The sequence below is a fragment of the Canis lupus genome, chromosome 9, assembly GCF_003254725.2.
Source record: "Canis lupus dingo isolate Sandy chromosome 9, ASM325472v2, whole genome shotgun sequence".
In the NCBI taxonomy this organism is placed as follows: Eukaryota; Metazoa; Chordata; class Mammalia; order Carnivora; family Canidae; genus Canis; species Canis lupus.
In genome coordinates this window covers 17285661-17310774 of record NC_064251.1, presented here as the reverse complement: position 1 = coordinate 17310774, position 25114 = coordinate 17285661, and the positions used below count along the sequence as shown (strand labels likewise).

The window sequence follows — 25114 nt, the reverse complement described above, 5'->3', positions numbered from 1 at the left end:
TGTAGGTCTCCTGCCCCTATATTCTCTGTCCCTGTGCCCCTCATCTAATCTCACCTGGAAAGGGGGCTTAACAATTATAAATTGCCTTCTCATCTTCTCATTTGAGCCTCAACACAAGGTTGTCAGGTAAAACAGGCATTAGGGAAAAGAAGAAATAAGCATTTTGTCAAGTTCCTTCTCTGTTAGAAGATTTAAGTAACTTGCCCAAGGTCAAAGAGCTAATCTACGGGAGAGTCAAAATTCAAACTCAGATCTTCTGACCACAGGTTCCAATACCTTCCATTATCCTGCATTTTCCAGCCCAACACTGCCCTCAATATCCTTCTTTTCCCACCCCATTTCCATTGTGAAATGTCCTGTGCCCATCTGTCCAGGGTCTCTCCCTGAAAAGAGCCCTCAACCTACCTGGCCGGAGCCGCAGCGCAATCCTCTGAGGGCTGACTTGAGTAATCTGGGAGCTGTCTCCAGAGCCCTTGTTGCTAAGGGGCCTGGCCTCCAGGATGCGGACCTCACTGATGGGGAACTCAATGGATTCCAGGGCACAGTTATCCTTCAGCAGATTTTCCTTCAGGTTACAGCGGGGAGATCCCAGAGGCAGGGCCTGTAAGACAGGAGCCCAAGGTGAAGCCTGTGATTGGTGCTATGTGGCTCTCTGTCTCCCATAGGCTAGGCCAACTCCCAACAGCCTAGAGCTCACCCAGCCCTCTGGAGCTAAACCAGCAAAAATGAATTTGGGTGGTCCCTCCTAAGATAGCTCATCATACAGAAGGGGGAAACTGAGGTACCAGAAAGGTTAGGTGAGTACCTATTCACAGATTGGTAGCTAGGAAGAGGGCTAGAATTGTAAAATGCCTGTTAGACCAGTGGTTTTCAGGGACACCTGGGTGGCTCAGTGGTTGAGCCTCTGCCTTCAGTTCAGGTCATGATCCCAGGATCCTGGGATCGAGTCCTGCATCAGGCTCCCTGCAAGGAGCCTGCTTCTCCTTCTGCCTATGGCTCTGCCCCTCTCTCTGTGTCTCTCATGAATAAATAAAAATAAAATCTTAAAAAAAAAAAGGCCAGCAGTTTTCAAACTGAAATGTGACCCACACCTGGATCCCAAAAATCAATGTAGGGGACTCAGCCTCCAATTTATTCAATAAAATTCAACTGAATAGAATAGAAAGTATCAACATATATACATACATAGTAAAACTAAATACTGTTTTATGAAATGTTTATATATGGGGAGTTGGATAAAATAAATGACAATATGCAATGCATTTCTTTCTCTAGGTCAGGGTCAAACAGTTTGGAAGCCACTATGTCAAGACACTGGCTAGGGTGTGAGATCCCAGAGGGCAGGGGCTATTCCCTCTTTTCCCAGCACCCAACCCAGGAGTCACCACAAAGGTCGTAGGGGGAACAAGGATGGGGAGGCAGCAGAGCTGGGGCTAAGACTGGAGTAGACTGACAGAGACTACATCTCAGCATTGTCTCTTGCTAGCTGGTTCCTTGGGTAAGTCACCGAAGCTCTCCATGCCTCGCTTCTCCAGCTATAACAAGAAGATAATAAAAGACCACACTTACAGGGATGTTATGCAGGACTAAATAAGACAATGCTTATAAAGATTTATTTATTATTTGAAAGAGAGAGAGGGGGGGAGGGAGAAGGGGCAGAAGGAGATGGCAAGAGAGAGAATCTCAAGCAGACTCTAAGCTCAGCACAGAGCCTAATGCAGGTCTCGATCCCATGATCCTGAGATCATGACCTGAGCCAAAATCAAGAATTGGCCGTTCACCTGACTGGGCCACCCAGGCACCCCAAGACAATGCATATAAAATCCACAGTATAGTGCCTGCCATGGAATAAGTGCTCAATAAATATTAGCTGTTGTTATGAGATGCTCTATAAATAGCTCCTGGATAAGTGAGTTATGAATAAACTCCACAAGCTTGGGCAGATCCCATGATGCCAGCCACTGACGAGAGCCTATCCTATCACTTCACTTTAAACTTCCTCTCTCACCCTGGACAAAAGGTAAACTGAGTACCCTTCCAAACACCCTGGTGTGTATCCCTTGGCTCTCTGAATCGCTGTGTGTCTATACCTGAGTACTGAGTGGAGGGTGTGCTGCAACGGAAAGAAATCAGGAATCAGGTTCAATCCTGGCTCTACCACTAGCTGGCCCTGTGCCCTCAGACTACTCATTGCACCCCTCTGAGCCCTGGTGTTCTCACCTGCTGGATAAGGGGGTAGGTGACATGGCAATTTCGGTCCCTTCCTGCTCTGTGCCCAGCTAACACAGTTAGCCAGCACTGTGTGAGTGTCAGTCTATGAGGGCTCCTTCCTTGCAAGTCTGGGGTGGGGAGGACCGGCTAGAAAGCTGGAAAACTCTTCCCTGGGCCTGTATCACAATATTTAGAACTTTGGGCCCTCAATCCTCACCTCTATCACTACCTATTCCTTCTCACAACTGTCTCCAGAAGTCAGCCAAACAACCCATACCATTATCCCAGAAAACTGGCATTAACATATTGAGAACTCAACACATGTCAGGCATGGCAATACGCACTTAATGTGGATTCCTCCGCATGTGGAACCCTCCTGTGTACAGCTCTCTCAGGCTGGAATAATAATAATAATAATTATTATTATTATTATTATTATTTCACAAGTGATAAACCTGGGGCTTGAGGAATTCACAAATGAGGAAGCCAATCTTCCAAGAAAGAAATCTAAGGCTTGGAGAAGTCAGCCACCTGCCCAAAGTTCCAGAGCTAAGAACGGCAGAAGTGAGGTGCTTCCTAGATTGTCTGACTGACATGATCCTCATAAAAGGAGAGTTTGTGTTCAATGCCATATAGAGTGAGAATCGAGGCAGAGAAGTAGAAGTATGCAAGCAATGGTCCCAGAAAGACCACACCTGAGAATGCCCTAGTAGGGAACAGAAAGTATGAAGGGGATGTGGAAGGTGTGGGAAGGAGAGGTAACATTCTGCCTCCTTGGCCCCTGCAGGTGGCTGGTAGCCTTATTTCAAGGGGAGGAATTTGGCCACAAGTAACCATCCATACTCAACAAATCAGAACTCCATAGCCTAAAGCCCCTCCTGATGCTTAAAGTCTCTCTCCCTCTCATGCCCAGGCTTGTCTGATAGGCTGAAAGGCTTCCCCAGGTGGATGGGAGTGTGAACATCAGCAGGGATGTAGACTGAATGTCTGTATCCCCCCAGGATTCATATGTTAAACCCTAACCCCCAAAGTATTAAGAGGTAGGGCATTGGGAGGTGATTAGGTCTTGAGGTAGAGCCCTCATGATGGGATTTGTGCCCTTAAAAAAGAGGTCTCAGAGAGTCCCCTGGCCCCTTCTGTTGTGTCACAGCAAAAAGACAGCCACTACAACACAAAATTTGCTGAAACCTTCATCTTGGACTTCTCAGCCTCCAGAACTGTACAAAATATGTTTGTTCTCAAGCCACCAGGGCTATGGTATTTTTGTTATAGCAGCCTGAATAGACTAAGATAAACAGCATGAAGACTACCTTGGCCCAGGCATGAAGTAGAAAAAAAATTGGAAGCCAGCAGCTTCCTTCTTTCCCACTCAGCCTCACAAGTGTGATTTGGATAAATGGGAATGGGAAACAGTGCCTAAACCTTAAACTTCTTGGTTCCAAAGATTCCAGCAGAGGCATCATGGATCCTCCAAGTCTCCGAAAGAGTCAAAAATGCCCTCCCTGCTCCCAGCCTGGCATAGGACAGGATGGCAGAGGGGAGAACTTGGGAGCATTTGGAGTTCTAGTGCCCAAACTCTTCTTGCTGCCCCTGCAGGCTCTCCCAATTCTTCTCCCTGAGGAAGCAGTCTCCTGTTCAGAGCACTCCCACCTTATCTCTGATTCCAGCTGCCCACAAAACCCCACAGAGAAAATCTTCCCAAAAAGGCGATGACTGGATAGACCCAGATGCAAGGAGGAGCTGATCCTTTCCAGGACTCACGCAGATGCCGAAGGACTGGGGGAAGGGGAGACTGGGAAATGAAATGAGAGCAGTATGGAGGCCACTGTGTATCTTTAAGCTGCATCCAAGAAGGGAGAGAATGTTCTTGAGGGGGTTTTCTGACTCCCTGTTTTTTCCAACGCAACAGTGCTTATTACAAGAAGGTCTGAAGTGCTAAGCCCTGCTGACTGTCCTTATGGTTTGTTATGAATTTCCTTAGAAATATAAACACTGAGAAACAAAAACTGTTTCCCTCCCTCCCTCTGTGGTCGCTGACATCAGAGGTCAGGAAGACAACAGGCCTGCTCTTCACCATGCTCTCCCTGAGAGCCTCCTGTCCCAGAAGGATACAAAAGTGGTGACCTCAACACACTTGGGCAACATTCCCTTTCTTACTAACCCAGACTGGGAAAGTAGAGGAATGTCTCTAGGTTACTCAGAGAAATAACTGGAAGGAGGGAGGAGGAATGTTAAAGTTCTAGTTCCCAGTGAAACCGGATGTGACACAAAAGGGCAGAAATAACCAAGACCCAGGGGAGGATCCTGAGCACAGAGGTGGGAGGTTCCAGCCCACGCGTGGCGTGAGCTGAACCCTCTCCCTCTCCTGGGAGGATGATGCACACTATTAATCCCATTCTCCATTCATCCCATTTTGGAAATTGGGAAAATAAAGCATGAAAAACTGTCATTATCCTACCTACCTATCTCACAGACTTTGGCAGGGGATCAAATAAGACTGAACATGAAATGCTTTCAAAATATGAAAAATCTCAATATAAGTCAAACATATTCAAATCCTTTTGATATGATATGATATGATGTCATATGATATGATGGCATATATCATATCATTGCATTTATCTGATAAATACAGATAGAAGGTGGCTTTTTCTACTATTACCATTAAAATTACTACTATTATTGTATACTCTTTTCTTGGAAGACAAGGGACAATAGGCCCTGCTACTTATTTTTTCTCCCAGAGAACTACCAAATGCCTCCAACTGAAATAAATTAACGTTGTTTTCTTGATTGTTTCAGTGAGAACAAGAAATCACTTGAGCATATAGAGAAGCAGAGGAAAAGAAAAGCACTTTGATTTATAGCTAGCTGTTGGTATCCATACCCCACTGTTTGGGGGGAGCACTTTTAATATTATACTTTTATTTTTACAACAAGTTGAGCAAAACTCTCAAGATGAATATTTAAACTCTGGATGTTGAAAAAAATTAGAAAGACAAGCTGCAGACAAGTAAGAACAAAATTATGCTGTGACTAAAAAGGAATTAAATAATGGCCCCATACGTGTTCCCTACAGATGCAGAGAAGAAAATATGTACTCCTACTAGAGTCTATTTGGCTAGACCCAAACTCATTCTTCTTTATTCATCCTTGGCTGTCAGGCTGAGTGTGAGCTGGTCCACCTTCTGATGTGTACTCAGGACTATGTAAGAATTCCTAGTATTTCCCTCCATCTTAGAATTGCCAAATTTAGCAAATATTTGAGACATACTTATATTAAAAACTATTTGTTGTTTAATTCAAATTTAACCGGACATCCTATATTTTATCTGGCTGCCTTAACTCCACCTCTGCCTACCATGATCCCAGATCAGCCCCTTTGATCAGTAAGGTTTGCCAAACCTGCTATCGTAACAACCCATTCCAATGCAAAAGGTCCATGATCTGACCTGGGAACCTTTATATTGAACAAACAATCCCAAGTGACTCCTACAACCAAGCAAGTTTGAAAGGTTCTAGATTCCAACATGGCACCAGTGAAGCTGAGACCATGAGTTGAATCTCTGTGTGATCTTGGCCTCTTGGTGATATTCACAGCCAAGAGGCAGCACACCACTCCCACCCATATCAGTATGCAACACCCCCAAGAACACACCCTATGCAGATGGCCCCAAACTCTGCACTCATCCACTTTGGCTATGTTTTCCTATGACCCAGCCAAGCACTTGCTATACACACCCAGAGCTGCTGTCCTCTAGGACCACGGGAAAGCTGAGCCCAACCAGTTGTTTTTCCAGGCACTGCCAACCCTGCCTGCAACTGCCAAGGTAAGGGAGGCAGAAGTAGAGGGCCCTCTAGGGTCAATTATTCAACAAGTCACATACAAAATGGCCCGGAGGGTTCACTTCTGGTTTTGTAAGTCAATAGCCAAGACACTTTCAGTGGTTAAACTTGGCCTGTGCAGGGGAAATCCTCAGGGAAAAAAAAAAAAAAAACACCAGCAGTCAAGTTCAGGTTAGAGCCTGGGATTCCCATCTCCCACTCCTCCCTGGAGGAGGCTGGCTGACACACTTTGCCTCACACTGGGCTCCTCTGCTATCTCTCTTCCCCTCCTCCTCCTTTCCCAGAGATAGTTGTAGTCATTCACTAAACGCTTGGCTTCACCCACTTTCCTGTTTATATTCCATTCTTCCAGAGAATATATTATTGGACCTTCTACTTCCACTCATCAGTATTTTTTGGTTCATGATGCACTCATTTCCTCTCTGACTCCCCCACCACTACCACCATCCCTAACTTATGCTTTGATCCTACCCTGCACCTTCTCCCCATGTCCTCCCCTGGTCTGCCCCAGGGGACACCATTCACTATAGTCATCTACAAATATTCTGCACTTGACTCTCCAAAATCTGGTCACATGACCTATGGGCTCTGTCTGGTTAGGCCTCAGCATACCTCAGCTACAGGGCTTGTCCCTACGCAGATCAAAAGGGGGGACAGACACTCCAAGTATAAGTTTTCTTTTTCCCCAGACTCCTCTTAGTCACATTTGCCTGCACTTTCTGTTCACTTTGGGTGGAAAAGGAGAGAAAAGGAATGGGGAGCATCCTCTGAGTGGCACTAGGGCTTCTCCCCTGGCTAACCCATCTGCTCTAGCCAGCTTCAGGCCATTGAATCCAAGAAGCTCTCCCTTCTTCCAGGATGTAGTTGCAGAATTCCAACTTCCTTACAAAAGCAGCTTAATAATATTATGATGGCAACCAAGGGAAGGAAGATACGGCAAATGAGAAGGGAGGAGGCCACATCACACTTGAGTGGCCAGCTCAGCCCAGAGGGGTGGAGAACCTGTGGGGGTGGAAGGGATGGATTCACCCACCCCCTCCCCACCCCTCACTCCCAGCCCCAGGGAATGTTTCATTTGCTAAATGAAGTCAATGTGGCCCAGATGTTGGGCAGCTGCCTCTGGAAGGAGTTCCCGTGCTGAACTGTACAGAGGCAAAGCAGTGTGTTGGGCTGGCCTCTGCAGCTCTGGCAATCCTCCTGTCTAGGGGTAAACACAGCCTCCCAGCTCCCACTCCCTCCCCCCCTCCTCACACCCCACCAGCCAACCAGGAAGGTTGCCTTTTTAGGAAACTCAGCAGATTGGGAAGAGAAGCAAAGAGAATGAGGAGGCCTGATTCAAGCAGTTGAGTAGTTGAGCAGTCATAAAACTGCAGAGGGCAGAGACATGCTTTTATGACAGAGAGGTGGCCTCAGGTGGCTGGAAGTTCAGGTAACCACCTGGGGGAGGAGGGCAGACCAATGACTCAGCCTCAGACTCTGTAATCACTGGAATCACTCCAGCTACACTCACCACCCCCAGCCCTCATAGCTCCAAATTCCTGTCCCAGCCACAAACACAGCAATTCCCTCAGACACACTCATTCCCTAGGGCCCCAGACACAACAAACCCTCTGCCTAGACACAGCTAAACCTTTCCTGTCACCCTCCTATCCTCACCAAATTGGCCCAGCACCTTGTCTCATTGACACCTAAGGGAGGGAAGGAAGGAAGAAAATAAGAGAAAGAGAGAGGAAAAGGTAAAGGCTTTGGGGGTCTGGACTTCACAAGAGAAAAGATCCTCTGACAGAACAGCACCCATCCCCCATGGAAGTGCAAGATTTCTCTTTCATTTGCCTTTTTAAAACTCTGAGATGTTTGTAAGCCAGCATCCCTTCTATACCAACAACCTTCTTCTGCCTCTCTGATACCTGACACCCTGGGGGTGCTCTACCCTCAACAAAAAGCAAGCAAAGTGTGGTAAAGAGGGACAATGGCTACAGTGAGACCAGGGATCTAACCAAACTGGTTCACACTAAGTAAGTGTCACACAGCCCAATACGGGTGGCACTCCAGGCAACAACCCCATGACAGCTCACTTCGACTTCCATCAATAGGAAGGCTTCACCCTGGCTTTGCTCTGGAGGGACAAGGGGCTTGTGTATTTAGCAGGGAGGAGATGCCCCTCTGGATCCATTCCTGCATGAAAGCAGCCAAGCCTGGGGAAGAACTACGGTCACATGTCTTCTCCTTACCTCATCTGAGCACCAGGCACACACAGGACTCACAGCTAGACATTGCTGGCAGGAGTGGACACCTCGTGTGGTACAGATGTTGGACACTGCAACAGAGACAAAGGCATTAGCACCCAACCTGGCCTGACAGTGTAGCTGACCTCCTACAACCTTTCCAACTTCCCCAGTCACCCAGATTTATAGCTCTCAGATGCACACAGCAGGTCTGACCATACCATAGACATTCACCAACCACAGGCTGTGCAGTAAGGAGGAAAGAATGAGAAAGGTCGCTCTCTCTGTGTGTCTCTCATGAATAAATAAATAAAATTTAAAAAAAAAAAAAAAAGAGAGAAAGGTCGGAGGAAATGCATCACCACCCGCATTGATGAGGCCCCAGTGATGACAAGTGCTGGATCAAGACTGAAACCTGGGCCAAACTATCAGATCATAACTGATGGAGAGGCTTTAATTAATACCTGGTTTGACACCTACATGGTGCATAGCTAAATCTGAGGCCCAGGGCAATGTAATGTGCCCTCTCTCCAATTATTCTAGTGATCGATTCACAGCCCCTACTCTGGAATCCAAAGCCCTGATGCGCTAACATTAACACATAGCCTATGTATGGTGGGGGGCGGGAGTGCGGATGGCCATGGGAACGTTCCACTGGCCTGCCAGGACAAAGCAAAGCTTCCAAAACCTTCTCAAGCATCCCAATACGTATATCTTTGGGTCAAGGTGTAGACTGGTCCAGGGAAAGCTCCAGAAATGTCAGAAAAGGCTTAGTGAGATAAACTGGAGGGTGTAACATGGATCAGAGTTGGAAGTCCTGGAAGATATTTGAATCCTGAGTGCTCTTTTTTACTAGCCATGTCATGACTTTGAGCAACTCAGCTAACCTTTATGAAATGGTAATATCTATCTCACAGGATTTGTGCAAAGTATTCAGTGAGGTAAAAGAGAAGCATGTGGTGCCCTACAAAATGTCATTCAAATGTGAACAGTCTTCACACTGTCAAAAGACAGAGAAAAAGCTAGAGGGAAAAGCAGAGACAAGCAGAAGGACCAAAATAAACCAGGGAAGCCTAGCCAAGAAGCAAACTTCAGGCGTTTACTTAGAAGTTCTCCCCCTCCCTGCTTCCCCTAGCTCAGCCTTCTTGGGCTTAGCCAGGTAAACCTCTGCTTTCCGCAATGCCCCCAGGAGGGTCTTTTCAAATATAAAGGTCTCTCAGCCTGAGGAAGATACATTCCCCTCTGTGACCCAGGTCCTCCATCCAATTTTCTAAAGTGGTCCCTTGCCCGCATCTGGGAAGACCAGCAAAGCCATTTTTAGGGAAATCAACCTGATCGGTGGGGTGTTTTTCCAGTGCCCCTAAAACCTCTCATCAAGCTGAATGTCTCAGTCCATTTTATTATAGTGTGACTAAACTCCCTTCCAACATCCAGACAAAACATACCCAGAAAATGTGCGCACACACACACACACACACACACACACACACAACACAGTATTGTCAAAAAAAATTATCCGAGATTTGGAAATAGGCAAGGAAATACTGGATGTCCTTTCAATGCAGGGTGTTGACAAGTAGACCCACCATACCTAGGGATTACCTGATTTTCTTGGGGAATATACCTTTGTTTGACTTCTAGTGATTAGGATATTTTAAAACTCCATAAGGATAGAGGTTAACTTGTAGAAAACCAGTTACAACGGAAATAATTCTTGATGAGAACAGTATATATGATTCTTCTCCAACAGCACTGCAAATAATCTGTCTGGTATCAAAGGTAACCCTCTGAAGGTTAGGGTTTATTGCCTTGTAGAACATTAACTAATTTCGAAACTGTCAGATAATTGATTTAAACATTCCTCTGACTGACCAACTATAAATTTCCCTTCCCTGAGTTTTCTAAAGATTTTTAAAAATAATCTCTCCACCCAATGTGGAGTTTGAACTTCAAACCCCAAAATCAAGAGTCACACACTCTACTGACTGAACCAGCCAGGCGCCCCTCCCTTCCCTGAATTTTCTTGGAAACTAATCTTAATAACTTACTGCTTCCCTCATTAATTTAGTTGAATAAAATTTTTGACACATATTCATGTTATGTTTGTATGGTAAACATACTTTAAACTCTTTAAACATTACATTTTAACGATATCCATCTCCTCTAGGGTCTCACTGGAGGGCAGAGAGATCCATCAGAAGGGTATAGACCGCAGATCTGAGTCACCACTACTAAGGTGGCCTTAGGCAGTCATTTAACTCCTCTCAGCCTGTTTCTTCACAGACTATCCTTAACATATTACAATTACTCATCTGTCTTAACAACACTGCCATCCAATAGATTTTAAGCCCCTCAAGGTCTGCCCTGCCCAGCCCAGCCCCAGGCCTTGCTCAAAGCAAATGCTCCATAAATGTATACTGGAGCAAACGGAGAGAAGTATTGGACTAGATCTGTTTTGTTTTGTTTTTTAAACAACTGAGCTCCAAATTATGCAAGGAATTCCGATATAGAACATGCAAATTGGTTGAAACAGTTCCTCTGACAATTTAAATTTTCATTGTTTTCCTAAAAACACGAGAATTTTCTGTGGAATCCTGGAAGCCCCAGACTTCCTCAGAGCTTGACTCTAACTTCAAAGGCCCTTCCCAACTCCACGGTTCTGTAAATGGGGTGCTGCTACCAGCCCAAGAATAATCCCTGGGCCCGAGCCTCTGATGTGACTGCCCCTTACCCATCAAGCACGAGGTCTGTGAAGTAGGAATTATGGCAGTGGTTCCTGGCCTGGCCCTAAGGTTCCAAGGCCACCTCTGAGCTGGGGCAACCTTCAGCCACACCCTGTCTATCTATAATGGAAGAAACGTAGCTGGTCTTCCCAGAGCTCTGGGCTTCAGAAGGCCTCATGGTTCAGATCACACGATGCGACCAAGAGGCCTCCCTCGGCAAGGGCTGCCTGGCCACGTCTCAGCTCACAGTGGCTCTTTTCCCAGCCAGATGTGAGCACAGCCCCTCTTACTGCCTTACTGGAAGAGCTCTGAGAGGAGCATAGCCTGAACTATTTTAGGTCTCTGCCTCTCTCCTTGAGGTTTCCATGGGAATTGGCATCCAGGGGGTAGTTCGATTTTCACTAGGGTGGGGAGGGAGCAGAAGCATGAGGAAACCTTGGGGAAGAGTGAGAAGAGAGGATCATGGGAAGTATGGGCACATCAAATTATTTTTGCCAACTTTTTTCCCAGCCTGTCCATTTTTCCATCCATTCATTCTCAAATTAGCATTTATTTGTCTATGAGTCCTTGACTTGTAGCCAGAATAGAAAGCCTTGCCAGATGGTAAATAAATAACAGCAGGCCCCCTCCCAGTGAATGGGCGGCCCCCGACCCCAGAGGATGAGACAAGCTGCTGGGATTTGTTCCTTAGGAAGTCATGCCTGGGGAGTCATGTCAGCCAGTTCCCTTTACCGCCTCTGTCAGTGAATCACAGGTTGATTTCGTGAGAACCAATGATCCCCCAACAATATACCCCCCACCAAGACCTGCCACCAAGGGCAGGTTCCCTGGATTGCAGTGGCTAAAAGTGACTGACTCATCAGAAGTCTCTGTGCCTGGGCCATGCCAATTCAATGAGCTGGGGCTCTGAGGCCACCCCTCCCTCCTGAACATGTGGAAGGAGTTTGGGCCTCCTTTTCCAGTCATTTATAAGGCTCTGTTCCTGCTCAGTCTCAAAGGCCCAGACTCAGCCCTGCTAGAGAAGTGGCGATCCCCTTCAGAACTTTATCATTGAAAAGAATTAGCAACCCCCAACACCCATTTCCTCTGACAGTTTAGCTAAAGCCAGGAAACAAGGTGGATTGTCCCTTGTTCTCATGGGTGGCTGTAAGGATTCAATGAATCAATCCCTGTCAAACTCTGAGCACCACAGGCTAGTATACAGGAAGGGCTCACTCACTGTAGGCAGCTGCTGCTCTAGATGCTATTGGTTTTGTCCTCCCTGTTTTTATCCTGAGTCCCAAGCTGTTTAAGGCAGGTGAATGTTTTACTTTTTTCTTTTTTCTCAGAACTCACTACATTGTCAGGACATAATACATACAGTTGAGCATGCCCTGAATGGGGCAGTGAAGCCAGGAAGCGCTAGACTAGAATAAAATGATCAGTTGTCAGATCTCACTTCTAAATGGAGTCAGGAATATTAGTGTTCAAAAATCCAATCTGGGGGCACCTGGGGGGCTCAGTGGTGGAGTGTCTCCCTTTGGCTCAGGTCATTATCCCAGGGTCCTGGGATTGAGTCCCACATTGCGCTCCCAGTAGGGAGCCTGCTTCTCCCTCTGCCTATGTCTCTGCCTCTCTCTGTCTCTCTCATGAAAAATAAATAAAATCTTAGAAAAAAAAATCCAATCTGGGAGGGCTGACCAAGAAGAGGAGACCAATTCAAAAAGACAAGACCGCCAACACAGTTGCCTGGAAAGCAGTAGAAGGAAAGGCTGTGGTTTGGCACATCAGCCTAATTCACAGAACCAGAAGAGAGACAAAGGATGGGGAAAAAAATGGAGAAAAAAAGGGGAACAAGGAAGAGAGTTGGAACAAGTGGAAGTCATAATGCGTCAATGAGAGCTATTTTGAGGACATGCTGTCCAATGAGACAGGATGTTAGACTGCAGGAGCAGGCCGGGGAACTTCAGGAGAGGGTTAAGTGGGGTTAATGGAGAGGTGTTTAGTGGGGAGAAAGGATGATCCATGCTGCATATGCTATGGACTATCTTACTATCTGCCAGAGAGGAGTTCTGGCCTAGGTCCCCAGCCCTGCCACTGACCTTTGGCTGGTCACTTCCCAGTTAGGCCCATGGGGATACTGGGTGACTCAGGCAATGCCTGAGCCTCCATTGCAGTCACCTGGCTGAGTGAGTCATCCAAGAACAAAACATCTCATGCTAACTGCCATATGGATTCACAACTGGTTTCTCCAGAGCAAGCTGCTGAGAAAATTTATTTTATTTTTGTTCTTTCATCACATGTAGAACAGCTCAGTAATCTAAAGAAGGGGAAACAGACGGGAAAAGTGGTGTCCAAGCTAATACATACCTCTAAGTATAAAGCTCCAGTAAGCATTACTCAAAATGGCAAGCAATCCAAACTACCACATTTCACCATATCTAAGATCATGGATATAGAATGCATCCTAATTTCAAAGATTTTTTTAAGTTGTTTTAAGTTCATGATATGTAACATCAGAAGACATTTGTGTATAATTTGCCTCTACCAATATTAAAATGCATTATGGATTGAATTCTGTGCCCCCAAAAAAGATACACTAAAGTCCTCACCCTTAGTACTGATGACTATCACCTTATTTGGAAATAAAGGTCTTTGCATATATGATCAAGATAAAGTCATTAGGGGAGGCCCTAACCCAATATGACTGATGTCCTTGTAAGGGGAAAATACCATGTGAAAACAGACACAGAGAAAATGTCATGTGATGACAAAGGCAGAGATCAGAGTAACCCAACTGGAAGGCAAAGAATGCCAGGGTACCAGACCTCCACTAGGAGATAGGAAGTAGCACAGGAAGATTCTACCCACAGCCTCAGAGAAAGCATGGTCCTTCTGACACCTTGACTTCAGATTTCTAGCCTTCAGAGAAAATAAATTACCATTGCCGTAAGCCACACAGTGGTTGCAGCCCTAGGAAGCTAATACAAAATGGACTTGCATTTCCATAGCATATATGACACCATTTTGAGGAACACTGCCCTGAAATACTTTGCATAATAGAGAAAAAGCCATCCTGGAATGAAAACTGCCATGGTTAATCCATCTGTAGATAATGGGAAAGTGGGTACTTTGGCTTTATACTTTTCTACTAACATACATCAGTGATGTTGGCATTCCGTCATTCATTTATTCAACCAATATTCATTGAGCACCTACTGTGCCTGGCACTCTCCTAGGCACTGAAGACATTGTTGAACAAAACAAGCCCCCTACTCATACGGAGCTTAAATTATAGTGAGAAAATAGAAACAAAAACATACACAACAAAATATAATTTCAAACACAGGCAAATGTTTTTTTTAAAAAAACAAACAGAGTGGGCGGTCTGGGTGTCTCAGTCAGTTAAGCATCTGCCTTTGGCTGGGGTTATGATTGCAGGGTCCTGGGATTGAGTCCTGCATTGGGATCTCTACTCAGCAGGGTGTCTGTATCTCCCTCTCCCTCTGTATCTGTTCTCTCTCTCAAATTAAAAAAAAAAAAAAAAAAAAAAAAAAAAAAAGGAAACCATAGAAGAATAGCATCAATGAGAGGAAGTAGTCCCTTATAAAGAAAGTAGTCAAGAAAAGCCTCTCTGGGGGCAGCCCTGGTGGCTCAGCGGTTTAGCGCCACCTTCAGCCCAGGGCCCTATGCTGAGACCTGGGATTGAGTTCCATGTCGGGCTCCCTGCGTGGAGCCCACTTCTCTCTCTGCCTGTGTCTCTGCCTCTTTCTCTCTCTCTCTCTCTCTTTCTCTCTCATGAATAAATAAATAAAATCTTTAAAATAAAAAAAAGGCCTCTCTGGACCTGAATAGACATTTTTCCAAAGAAGACATACATATGGCCATCAGACACAGGAAAAGATACTCAACATCACAATTTCCCTCATTATGAGGGAAATGCAAATCAAAACCACAATGAAATATCATCTCACACCTTTCAGAATGGCTAAAATTAAAAAGACAAAGAATAATAGTTATTGGGCAGGATGTGGAGGAAAAGGAACCCTCCTGTGTGTTGGTGTTGATGTTAATTGGTGCAGCCACTGTGGAAAACAGTAAGAGGGTTCCCAAAAAAATTAAAAATAGAAACACCATATGACCCAATAATTCTACTACTATTTACTCAAACAAAACAAAAACACTAATTCAAAAAAGATATATGCACCTGTATGCTTATTGCAGTGTTATTTACAATAGCCAAGATATGGAAGCATCCTAAGCGTCCATCAATAGATCAGTGGATAAAGATGTAATACACACGCGCACACTCACTGGAATATTGCACAGCCATAAGGAAGGACGAGATCTTGCCATTTTTTATGACAACATGGACGGACCCAGAGAGTATTATGCTAAGTGAAGTAAGTTAGGCTAAGAAAAACAAATACCATATGATTGCACTCATATATGGGCTCTAAAAATACAAAACAAATTAATGAACAAATAAAAAGCAGAAAGAGACCTATAAATACAGAGAACAAACTGATGTTTGCCAGAGGGAAGGGGGGTAAGTGGATGGGCAAAATGCGTGAAGGGGAGTGGGAGATACAGGCTTCCAGTTATGCAATGAATAAGTCATAGGAATAAAAGGTACAGCATAGGAAGTATAGTCGATGATATTGTAAAAGCGCTGCATGGTGACAGGCCATGGATACACTTGTAAACGTAGCATAATGTATAGAGATGCTGAATCACTATGTAGTACACATGAAACTAATGTGACATGTATCACCTGTACTCAAATTTTTAAAAAAATTTTTTTTAAAAAAAGAGGAAAAAATGAAAAAGAAAGGCCTCTCTGAGTTGACATTCCAAAATGATATGAAGGAGTGTGTCTTGGGAAAATCTAGGGGCTGAGCATTCTAGAAAGAATCCATGACAAGTGCTAGATGGACCTCAGTCTGTTAAAGCAATAGCAGGAAGAGAGAGAGAGGAGGAAAGAGGCAGAGAAGCAGCAAGAGAAGCAGTCAGGGAGCAGAATGCTAGGAAGCTATAACCACGGTAGGGAATGTGGCTTTCATTCTCTATGTGATGGAAAGCCCCTAGAGGAGTCTGAGCAGAGGTGAGCATAGAAAATATCATCCTGGCCACTCAAAGGAAGGCAGACATTAGGGAAACAAGATGGAAAGAGACCAATTAGGAAGCTATTACAATAATCCAGGCTACAGATGGCAGGGATTTGGATTGGGAGAGTAGCAGGGTTAACAGTGTGGTCAGACCTAGATATGTTCCAGGGCCTTACTGATGGATGGCATGTGGGGCATGGCAGAAAGACAGGACGGATTTTGCCCCCTAACAAGTGGATCCCCTTGGACAAAGCTCAGATGTTTTGACCACTGGCCATACCCTTTCACTGACTCTTCAGCCAGTAGGTCCTGCCCTTGTAAGTGAAGCAGGATCATGCCTGGTTAGCATCTCCAACCGGGTTAATTAGGGAGCCATGTGCAGAACACTGCAGAAAGCCCATCCTCAGAGTCCTATCTTCCATATGGTCGTCATATAAAATTAACATTCAGTCCCTGAGCAACATCATAGGGCAGCAGTGGTAAAACAATGAACATTATTATTGTGTAACAGTGGACATGATGGGGAAGACATGCAGAGCCATAGGCAAGAGACTTCAGATCCAAAGGCACTTTTGCCATCCGCTGGCTGTGTAACCTTGGCCAGGTCCTTTCATCTCCCTGGGGCTCTAAGGTCCAATGACTCTTTCATTCTTTATTCAAGGACTCATAATTGCTCCCTAGTATTTAACAGGCCTAATGCAGCCACATCAGCCAAGTATGGGAGACCCCAAATCATTGCTTCCTTTTCCCCATGCTCCCAAATATGGACATACTTCATGCAGTACTAAGATTAAATGAGATAATTTTATCTACCTGCAGTGCATGCTCAGTAAATGTGTTAGATTCCTTCCTGTGTACCTTCACTCTAACTCCTTCCTGCATTAGGAATGCCCATCTACATCCCCACCACAGCCCCGCCTCAGGATCAGATTCACTGCGCCTTCTGCCTCTAATAGGATATGCTGAAGAAATCACAGGCCAGGAGACAAGAGCTCCCTGGGCTAGACTCTACCAACGCCCCAAAACTAGCTGTATGATCTTGGGCAAGTCATTTTGACTCTCAGGGCCTCTCCTTTTTGCTTCTCTGTAAAGTAGTGTTGGATTAGAAGTGCTGCCAGCCCTGGAAGTATATATTCCAGCCAGAAACCATCACCGGTGACTAACGCTCTAGGAGGTCCAGCATCGCAGAGGCCAAGACCCCTCACACAATGCACAAATGTCCATTTCTTCCTAATAGCTTAGTGGAGATTTGATGCAAATGCATCTCAAGCTCTGGAAAATTTTATCAGCACTAGCCCCACCTCCCATCTGACTCACTCAGTAGAGAGAAAAAGCAAGCCCGTACCAAGCTCTGTTTGAGGCTCAGCCCAGCAGTGCCCTGTTGGTGACCTCCTTGGCATCCAGCACTCTAGTTCTGCTACTTCTCCTCCTCCAGTTCATGTCTGGTGGGTATGGACAGCAGGTAACGGTGCTGCTGCAAGTCTTTGTCGTCCCCATCCTAGTAGGAAGGCAAACTGCTCCCACCATTCCAGAAGACAATTTGGCAAAACCTATTAAAATTTAAGTGTAAAATATTCACTTCCTTTGACCTAGAAGCTTTAGTTCAAGAAATTGAGCCTGTAAAAACACTTGAACAAAGGTGCCAACAATGAGCAAGGCCATCCCCCGCAGCTTTATCTGTAGTAGCAAATAATTGGGAATGATCCCACCGTCTGCCAACAGGGAACCAGTTAAGAAAATTCTGCTACATCCGGGATCCCTGGGTGGCGCAGCGGTTTGGCGCCTGCCTTTGGCCCAGGGCGTGATCCTGGAGACCCGGGATCGAATCCCACGTCGGGCTCCCGGTGCATGGAGCCTGCTTCTCCCTCTGCCTGTGTCTCTGCCTCTCTCTCTCTCTCTGTGTGACTATCATAAATAAATAAAAATTAAAAAAAAATAATAAAAGTTTTAAAAAAAAAAAGAAAATTCTGCTACATCCATTTGACAGTATGCCTGCTGGCTAGAATTCTTACGATAAATAACGGAAAGATATAAACTCACATAAAGATATGCTTAAGATATATTATTGAGTGACATTGATCCTATTGTGGGTGATCCTACTTGAGAAATAACAGTAAGGATAAGTAACTGTTTATGGTGACATATACATAGGGAAAAAAAACTCGAGTAACTTAACAGCAGTTATCTCTAAGGACAAAACTACAAGGGACTTGGCGCTTTCTGCATTATTCTGTTTCTACACTGCTTGGCTTTTTTTTTTTTTTTTAATACAACAGGCTGAATTACATTTATAAGCTAAAAGGAAATTAAAGCTGATTTTAAATGTTCTCTGTCCTCTCTCACTTTTTACACTGGCATTCATCTAAGTGCAGACTCCCCAGGGGTGCCTGGCTGGCTCAGCCAGTTAAGCATCTGCCTTTGGCTCAGGTCATAACCCCAGGGTGCTGGGATGGAGTCCTGCATTAGGTTCCCTGCTCAGCAGGGAGGCTGCTTCTCTTTCTCCCTTTTCCTCTGCAGCTCCTCCTGCTTGTGCTCTCTGTCTCTCAAATAAATAAATAAAACCTTTAAATCAATTAACATACATACATACATACATACATAAATAACTGTAGACTCCCCAGAGCATGCCTGGCTTCTTATAACATGGAGCACCTGTGGCATCAAAACCCTATAGATACTCTTTCAATCTGCAGTTCGGTGGGAACTCCAAAATAAACATTGGCCCACTCCCTTCAGGAACCTCCCAGGAGAGAGACAATCTGTTCTCAACCTATAGAAGTTCCAGAACGGAGACACCATGTTACCCTCCATCTCAAAGAGGTGGTCAAGCCTGGCCGCCCCCAGCAAAGGCAGCAGAGGTTTAACCTAGAGGAGTTTATCTCGTGCTGTCACTAAAACAAGGGTTTGGAACCATGGGTGGATCTCATTGGCCCAGGTTTCTCTATCCAAGAATCCTATTTAGCAAAGAGATTAAGGTTGGCTACAGGGACTTTTAAAGTGGCTACTGGATGTGCCTTTTGCTAAATTTCTGGAGCATTCTTCGGTTGAGAAGTTTTTTGAGCCTGTTTTTAGCTGAAGACCTCCCTTTCCTCACCCTCCACCCCCAAAGAAATCTTTACATGGAGTTCCATGTTATGAATTAGTTAAAGGAAAAACTTCTCCACCTGAAGGTACGGATGTGCAGGTGCAAACCAAAAAGACTCCCCCTCCATCTCCTTCCACTTTGCAGCCCCTGAGACACCTAGTGCCTGAGGCCCAATGGGAAGATGGCTTGTGCAAAGTTACCCAGCAAGCTGATGAAAAAGCCTGCACAGGTGGGAATCAAAAATAGATTTCTCAGTTCCCGACCCATAGCTCTTTTCACACCTGAGGTCTGTTTTTTTCTCTGCATGAAAGGAAGTAGGTTTTGTAAGTTAAAAACAAAACAAAAACAATAACAAGTTTAGGTAAAGGAATACAGACACACATGACGATTATTATATATATACAAGGAGGAAAATCTAAATTGAACACACCATCTGATTTTAAAAAATGGACATTATGGGAGAATAAAATTAAAGGGTAACCAGAAAAAAAGGGGGGGAACTAGCCATTTTATTCTCCAGCTTTTGACTGTCTTAAAAAAGTTCACCTCATTCTCTCCTTGAATGTTGGAACGTCTTTGCCAACTGAACTAAGAAATGCTGGCAAGAGTGAGACTAGTCTTTTTGTGGCAACATGACTGAAAACCAGAAGGAAGACTTGTATTTTCAGAGATGCTACCAAATTTTTTTAAAGATAGAATAGCCCCAGGTTTACTTAACAGCTTCTGGCTCTAAGGATTGTGACATACCGTATTTGGCCACAAAATATGCACTGCTTTCCAGACCAATAATAAAAGTGCTGGTTGCTGCAAAATCCTCCCCAATATCCTGAAGATATCACTACTTAGCATTTGGGAAGTCTAATGGCTTATAACATGGCCCAAATGCATTCATCCAATTAGAAAATTTAGAAATTGAAAGTTGCATCTGGGTTTAACTGACATAGTCCACCTGCTTTCAGGGTAACTGTCTCAGCACCTGAGGAAGATGGAGTAGCCTTAGCTACCAGATACATACACAACAGGGGTGAATCTCAAATGTGTCATGCTATGTGAAAGAAGCCAGACTTAAAAGACTACATGTCCTATGACTTCTTTTATATGACATTCCACAAAAGGTAGAATTGTAGGGACAGGAAACAGATCAGAGGCTGCCGGGAACTCAAGGTGGGGATAGGATACTGACAGCAGAGGAGCTTAAGGGAAACTTTTGAGATGATGGAAATATTCTGTATCTTGATTGTGGTGATGGCTACTTGACTAAATGTGTCAAAATTCAAAAAACTGTACACCTAATAAGGATGGATTTCATTCCATGCTAATTACGCCTCAATAAACCTAATTTTAAAGAGTGTTCCTGGAGATACTGTGCACATGGGGAAAAAAGGCAGATTTTTTTGTTGTTGTTAGTTTCACATTTAAATAAATGTCTTCAGTCTACACAGGGAGACAGGCAGTGTCACTTTCCCGCTCCTATCTGCATTGCCACTCAGGACCTGAGTTCCTTCAGGCACAATGATCGTTCCATTCCAGAAGGGTCAGGGCTCAGGGAAGGAGGGAAGGCAATGGGGTGAAGCAGCAGGCCAGCTCTGTGGGCAGCAGAGGGAGCTGGGGCAGGCCAAGTGGTTTATCCCTGAAGCTGCTCTGTCACTCCCCCAGTTAATTATCTGTCTGCTGATTCATGAGTTGTGGTTCCTGTGGGCATGCTTCCTGGCTATTTCTGCCAACAGAGGCAAGAAGGATTGGTAGGGCTGGAAGGGGATGATAACCAGAGATCCTGAGTGGGGTGGGGAGTTTCTATTAGGAAACTCCAGAGTCATATGCATTCTCCCCCTCCTCACTATTGCCTCCTGGCCCCATCTGATACTGCTGTCCCCAGGAGACCTCTACCACGCACAGTTTAGAGGCAGGTTAAAGGAGAATGCTTCTCCCCTGTATGTCTTCTCCCAGGAAAGGAAGAAAAAAGCAGACAATCCATAGAGGGTCCCCTGAAAACAGAGGTCTAAGGCACCATAGCACAGAGATCCAAATACCCAAAGAATTCATGGTCTCAGCTATATTCTAAAATTCCCCCAGAATGCTCAGATGAAACCCTTGAGGATCCTCTGTGAATGAATGCAGATATTCAAATATTGAGTTTCTTACAATGAGGCACATCACCTCTAGATGCCCTCTCAAAGCGTTCCCATTGGCTGTCAGTGTAGCAAGGCACTGGGCCTAGCACACCGAACAAAATAGACATGTTCTTCTCCTCATAGAACCTGAAATCTTGTGAACGTCTTTTACTTTCCTCTTTCCTCAGACAGAACTTCAGATTTTCTAGTGGATAAAGCAAATGTATGAGCCTCTTCATCCTTGGTCTCTTCTGTGGGTTCTTGTTGGGTCAGAGTGGCTGAGATATACCAAAACACCAATGGGGGAATGCCATATAGGTGTGGGAAAAGGGACCCCATCAGTCTCATTCTGGGAGCCTGAGTTGCATTCATGCACTAAGCAGTAATAGCTCATCTCCACTATATGTAGATACCAAGAATAATGGCAAAAATAAATGCCATTTATCGAATGCTTTTTTGTGCCTTTATCTCATTTAAGTAGCACAATCATTGAATACTTTACAGATGAGGAAACTGAGGTTTCAAGAGATTAAGTAACTTGCCTAAGGTCACACAACCAATTAGAGACAAAATCAAGAATTAAACCCACATCTGGCTGGCTTAAACCATAACTGTCCCCTTCCCCAGCCAACAAGCCTTCCTGCCATGTCTCTCCAGGCAGAGGGCTTCATTCAGAGTTTCCAGGATATAAACTCAGAAGAAATTAGCACTTCAGCTCAGAACTAATCAGTTTAGATGGTGACAGCAAATAAAACTTGTTACCCCTTAGGTATCAAGTTAGAATACAGGCTTATATATGTGAAAGCCACAAAACCCAATACCTCTTGGGTGAAGCCAAAAGATCATCTTTGTATACAAATTCCAAAACTCTACTCTCAAACAACCTCTCTTCCACCCATACCAGACTCTCCTATTCTGGGACAGCCTCTCTGTGCCACCACCCAGCTCTTTCTGTGTCCTTTCAACACTCTGTGTACCAACAACCCTCTTCTACTCTCATCCTACCACCTGCTCCCCCAGGAATCTGACAACATCTGCAACCCAGCCCCCAACCCTGAGTAGGATCCAAATATAATCAAAACCGCTCTTATGGGGGCTTTCTTACTCTGGAGGTCTAACTCTAAAGCCCATGCTCTTAAATACTATTCCAACCTGCTTCTCATCCAGGGCTAGCTCAGTATAACCCATCACGACAGCTGGAATCATCCCAATCATAATGATGAATCTGTGAACAGATCTCCCAAAGGATACTGCAAACTAAGGTATGTCAATGCAGTGGAATCCTTTTTTTTTTTTTTTTTTTAATGCAGTGGAACCCTATATGGATCATCACAACTCTGTATCCAGAGCAGCAAAAATACTACAAGTGAGAGGTGGGGGAGAGATACACCAAAATAACAAGTACATTCTTCATCCTCACTAATATTGAAATCCATAATGCAAGGCTCTATCTTATGTTACTTTACTTTCTTCTAAGTCTATAAGAAAATACAATGATTAGACTCAAATCATTCAGAAAGCTGTAGATGTGAAAAGAAAGCAACAATTGTTTTGAGTTCACAGAAGCAGGCATTTGGAGGAGACCGCTCCACTGCCCCATCCACATCAGATAGCATCTGAACTGAGTCTCTAACACCTCCTTAGGGCACAATGCTGGAGCTTTGTATTTCAGTACTGTGTCATCAAGCTGCTGACTATAGGATGAAGACATCGCTGACCTGATTGAGCATCTATCACATGGGAAGCTTCAGCAAAAACAACTTAGCCCCCCATATATTATCTGTAACTCCTCCACCAAGACATCATTCATAGATTGTGGTGATGGCTTCATGGGTATATATGTATCTCCAAATTCATCAAATCATATACATTAAATACACACAGTTTTTTGTATGTCAGTCATACTGAATAAAGCGATTTTTAAAAGATATTGTTGCCTTGTCCTGTATAATTTCTTACACACATACACACAAGATCTTGAAGGCAGTCGTCAAAGTATTTCTTAATAGCTACCTTTGATATGGATTTATCAGCAAATCTTAATTTTTTAATACCTTCTGCAGGATTTAAATTGCCTTACAATGAGTACTACTCTTTTTCATTAAAAGTGTATATAGGTAGAGTTGTGCACCCTCTGCAGAGGAACGCCCCCGAGGAACGGGAGCCAGAGCTCTCTCTGGGAAGGTCACCGGGGCTCCGGAAGGACCAGGGGCAGCATCCCGGGGCTGTAATCTCCTCTGCCCCTCCCCGGCACCAAGGAGGCTGAATGCCAACTGCCTCGGCATAGTGTGTGCAGCAGCAGGAGAGACAAAGCCAGGGATCCAAGCCAGTTCCTGGGACCCTTCGTGTGGCTCCTCGCACACACGGGAGGTTTTTCAGATGTAAGGGCACCGCTGCCACCGGGGGACACTGCCGGAGTCAGAGCCCTCACCCTCCTGCGAACCGCTCCCCAGGGGAGCCACCAAGGAAAAAGACTAAGAAAAGAAAAACTTGGGAGAAAGTGCAATGCAAAGGGCTGGTAACGTCGAGGAGCTGGCACCCCGCGCGCGCCCACGGTCGCACGCGAGCAGCTGCGGCCACATCCCCCGGCCGCGCGCGGGGACAGCCCGGGAAGCCGCGGCTGGCGGTGCCCACGGTGCCCACGGCGCCCGCCCGCCTCCGCAAGCCCCAGACCACCTGCGAGGCGCGAGCCCGGGACCGGCGCCCCCACGCCCGGGCAGGCGCCTGGCTCGGCCAAGGGCTCCGGGGTCCGGGAGCACCCGCCCGAGGCGGCCCTCCAGCCGGCACCGCGGGGCGGGGAGCTCCCCGGCTGCGGGCCCCGGCGACGCCGGCCTGGCCCCGCGCTCTCGGGGCCGCCCCCGACGCCAGGCTCCCGGGCCGCCACCTCGGCCGCAGGATGCGCGGCGCGGGAGCTGCGGGGAGCCGCGTCCCCGCCGCGCGGGAGCCCCACTCACCTCCGACGCCGGTGCCCGCCAGCGCCCCCAGCAGCAGCACCGCGGCCCAGAGCGGCCGCGCCCGCATCTCGCCCGCCGCCGCCGCGCCCGACCCGCCACAGCGAGCGGCGGCGCCCGCGGCCACTTTTCCCGCAGCGGGAGGGGGAGGGGACGCGGCGGGCGGGACGTCACGGGGCGGGCCCCGACTCGCGCTTCCTGCCCCGCCGCTTCCCCGACCCTGCGCCGGGCACGGGGCGGTGGGCCAGCGCAGCCCCTTCCCCGCCTCGCCTCCGCCCGCCGGGATCCGCCGGGATCCGCCGGGATCCGCCCGCATCCTGCCCCCGGGGTCCCCCGGGGTGCGCTTAGGAAAGCGGGGAGCCTGCGGCCCGGCTCCTGAGCCAGTCCCGCTTCCCCGAGACACCCGCACGGCTTTCTCTTTCACCTGCACTTCTCGGCACTTTCCCTCTGGACCTTGAGTCTGATTCATGCACATTTGATTTGTTTGTTTGACAAACCGTGTGAATGCTTACTCTGGTGCCAAGCACTGGTTCAGTCCTTTATTATTCCTGATTTTTTTCCCCCTTGGGATAGTTTGGTTTTCCGGAAAGCCTCTTGAGACCTCTGAAGCTTGTGTAAGCGGTGATGTCCATAAAGGGCCTCTGTCTGCAAATGCTCGCACCTAGTAGTTGATAGTAGTTTCAACCTACTGCCTCCAAACGCGAAGTCACTGGCTTTACAGCTTTGTCCTGTCTTCCTCAGAGGTCTCCTTCCCAGTCCGCCGATCGTCCCGTCCTTCCTCTGGGTCTCTGGGTCTTCTCCAGACCAGAAACCTCAGGCGGCTCAAAGAGGCAAAAACCAGCGCTGTGAGCGGGAGACCGCCAGTGGTTGGGGCT

The 25114-nt window shown here is 46.2% G+C and overlaps 1 protein-coding gene across 5 annotated transcripts in view; it reads right to left on the bottom strand.

Annotated features, from left to right (window-relative positions):
* ITGB3 (integrin subunit beta 3) overlaps positions 1–24723 on the bottom strand; it is a 64529-nt gene extending 39806 nt beyond the window's left edge. For 4 of the 5 annotated variants that reach the window (XM_049114653.1, XM_025436522.3, XM_049114651.1 and 1 more), the window contains exons 1-3: positions 24243–24723; positions 8289–8374; positions 406–601 (exon numbers count right to left, since the gene is read on the bottom strand). In XM_049114653.1, coding sequence (XP_048970610.1) covers positions 406–601; positions 8289–8374; positions 24243–24714 — 754 coding nt within the window. In that variant the 5' untranslated portion in view covers positions 24715–24723. Of the gene's footprint in view, positions 1–405; positions 602–8288; positions 8375–17437; positions 17508–24242 lie in introns of those variants that run through there. The other variant, XM_025436523.3, reaches the window with a different exon arrangement.
* Between the last annotated feature and the right edge of the window lie 391 nt (positions 24724–25114).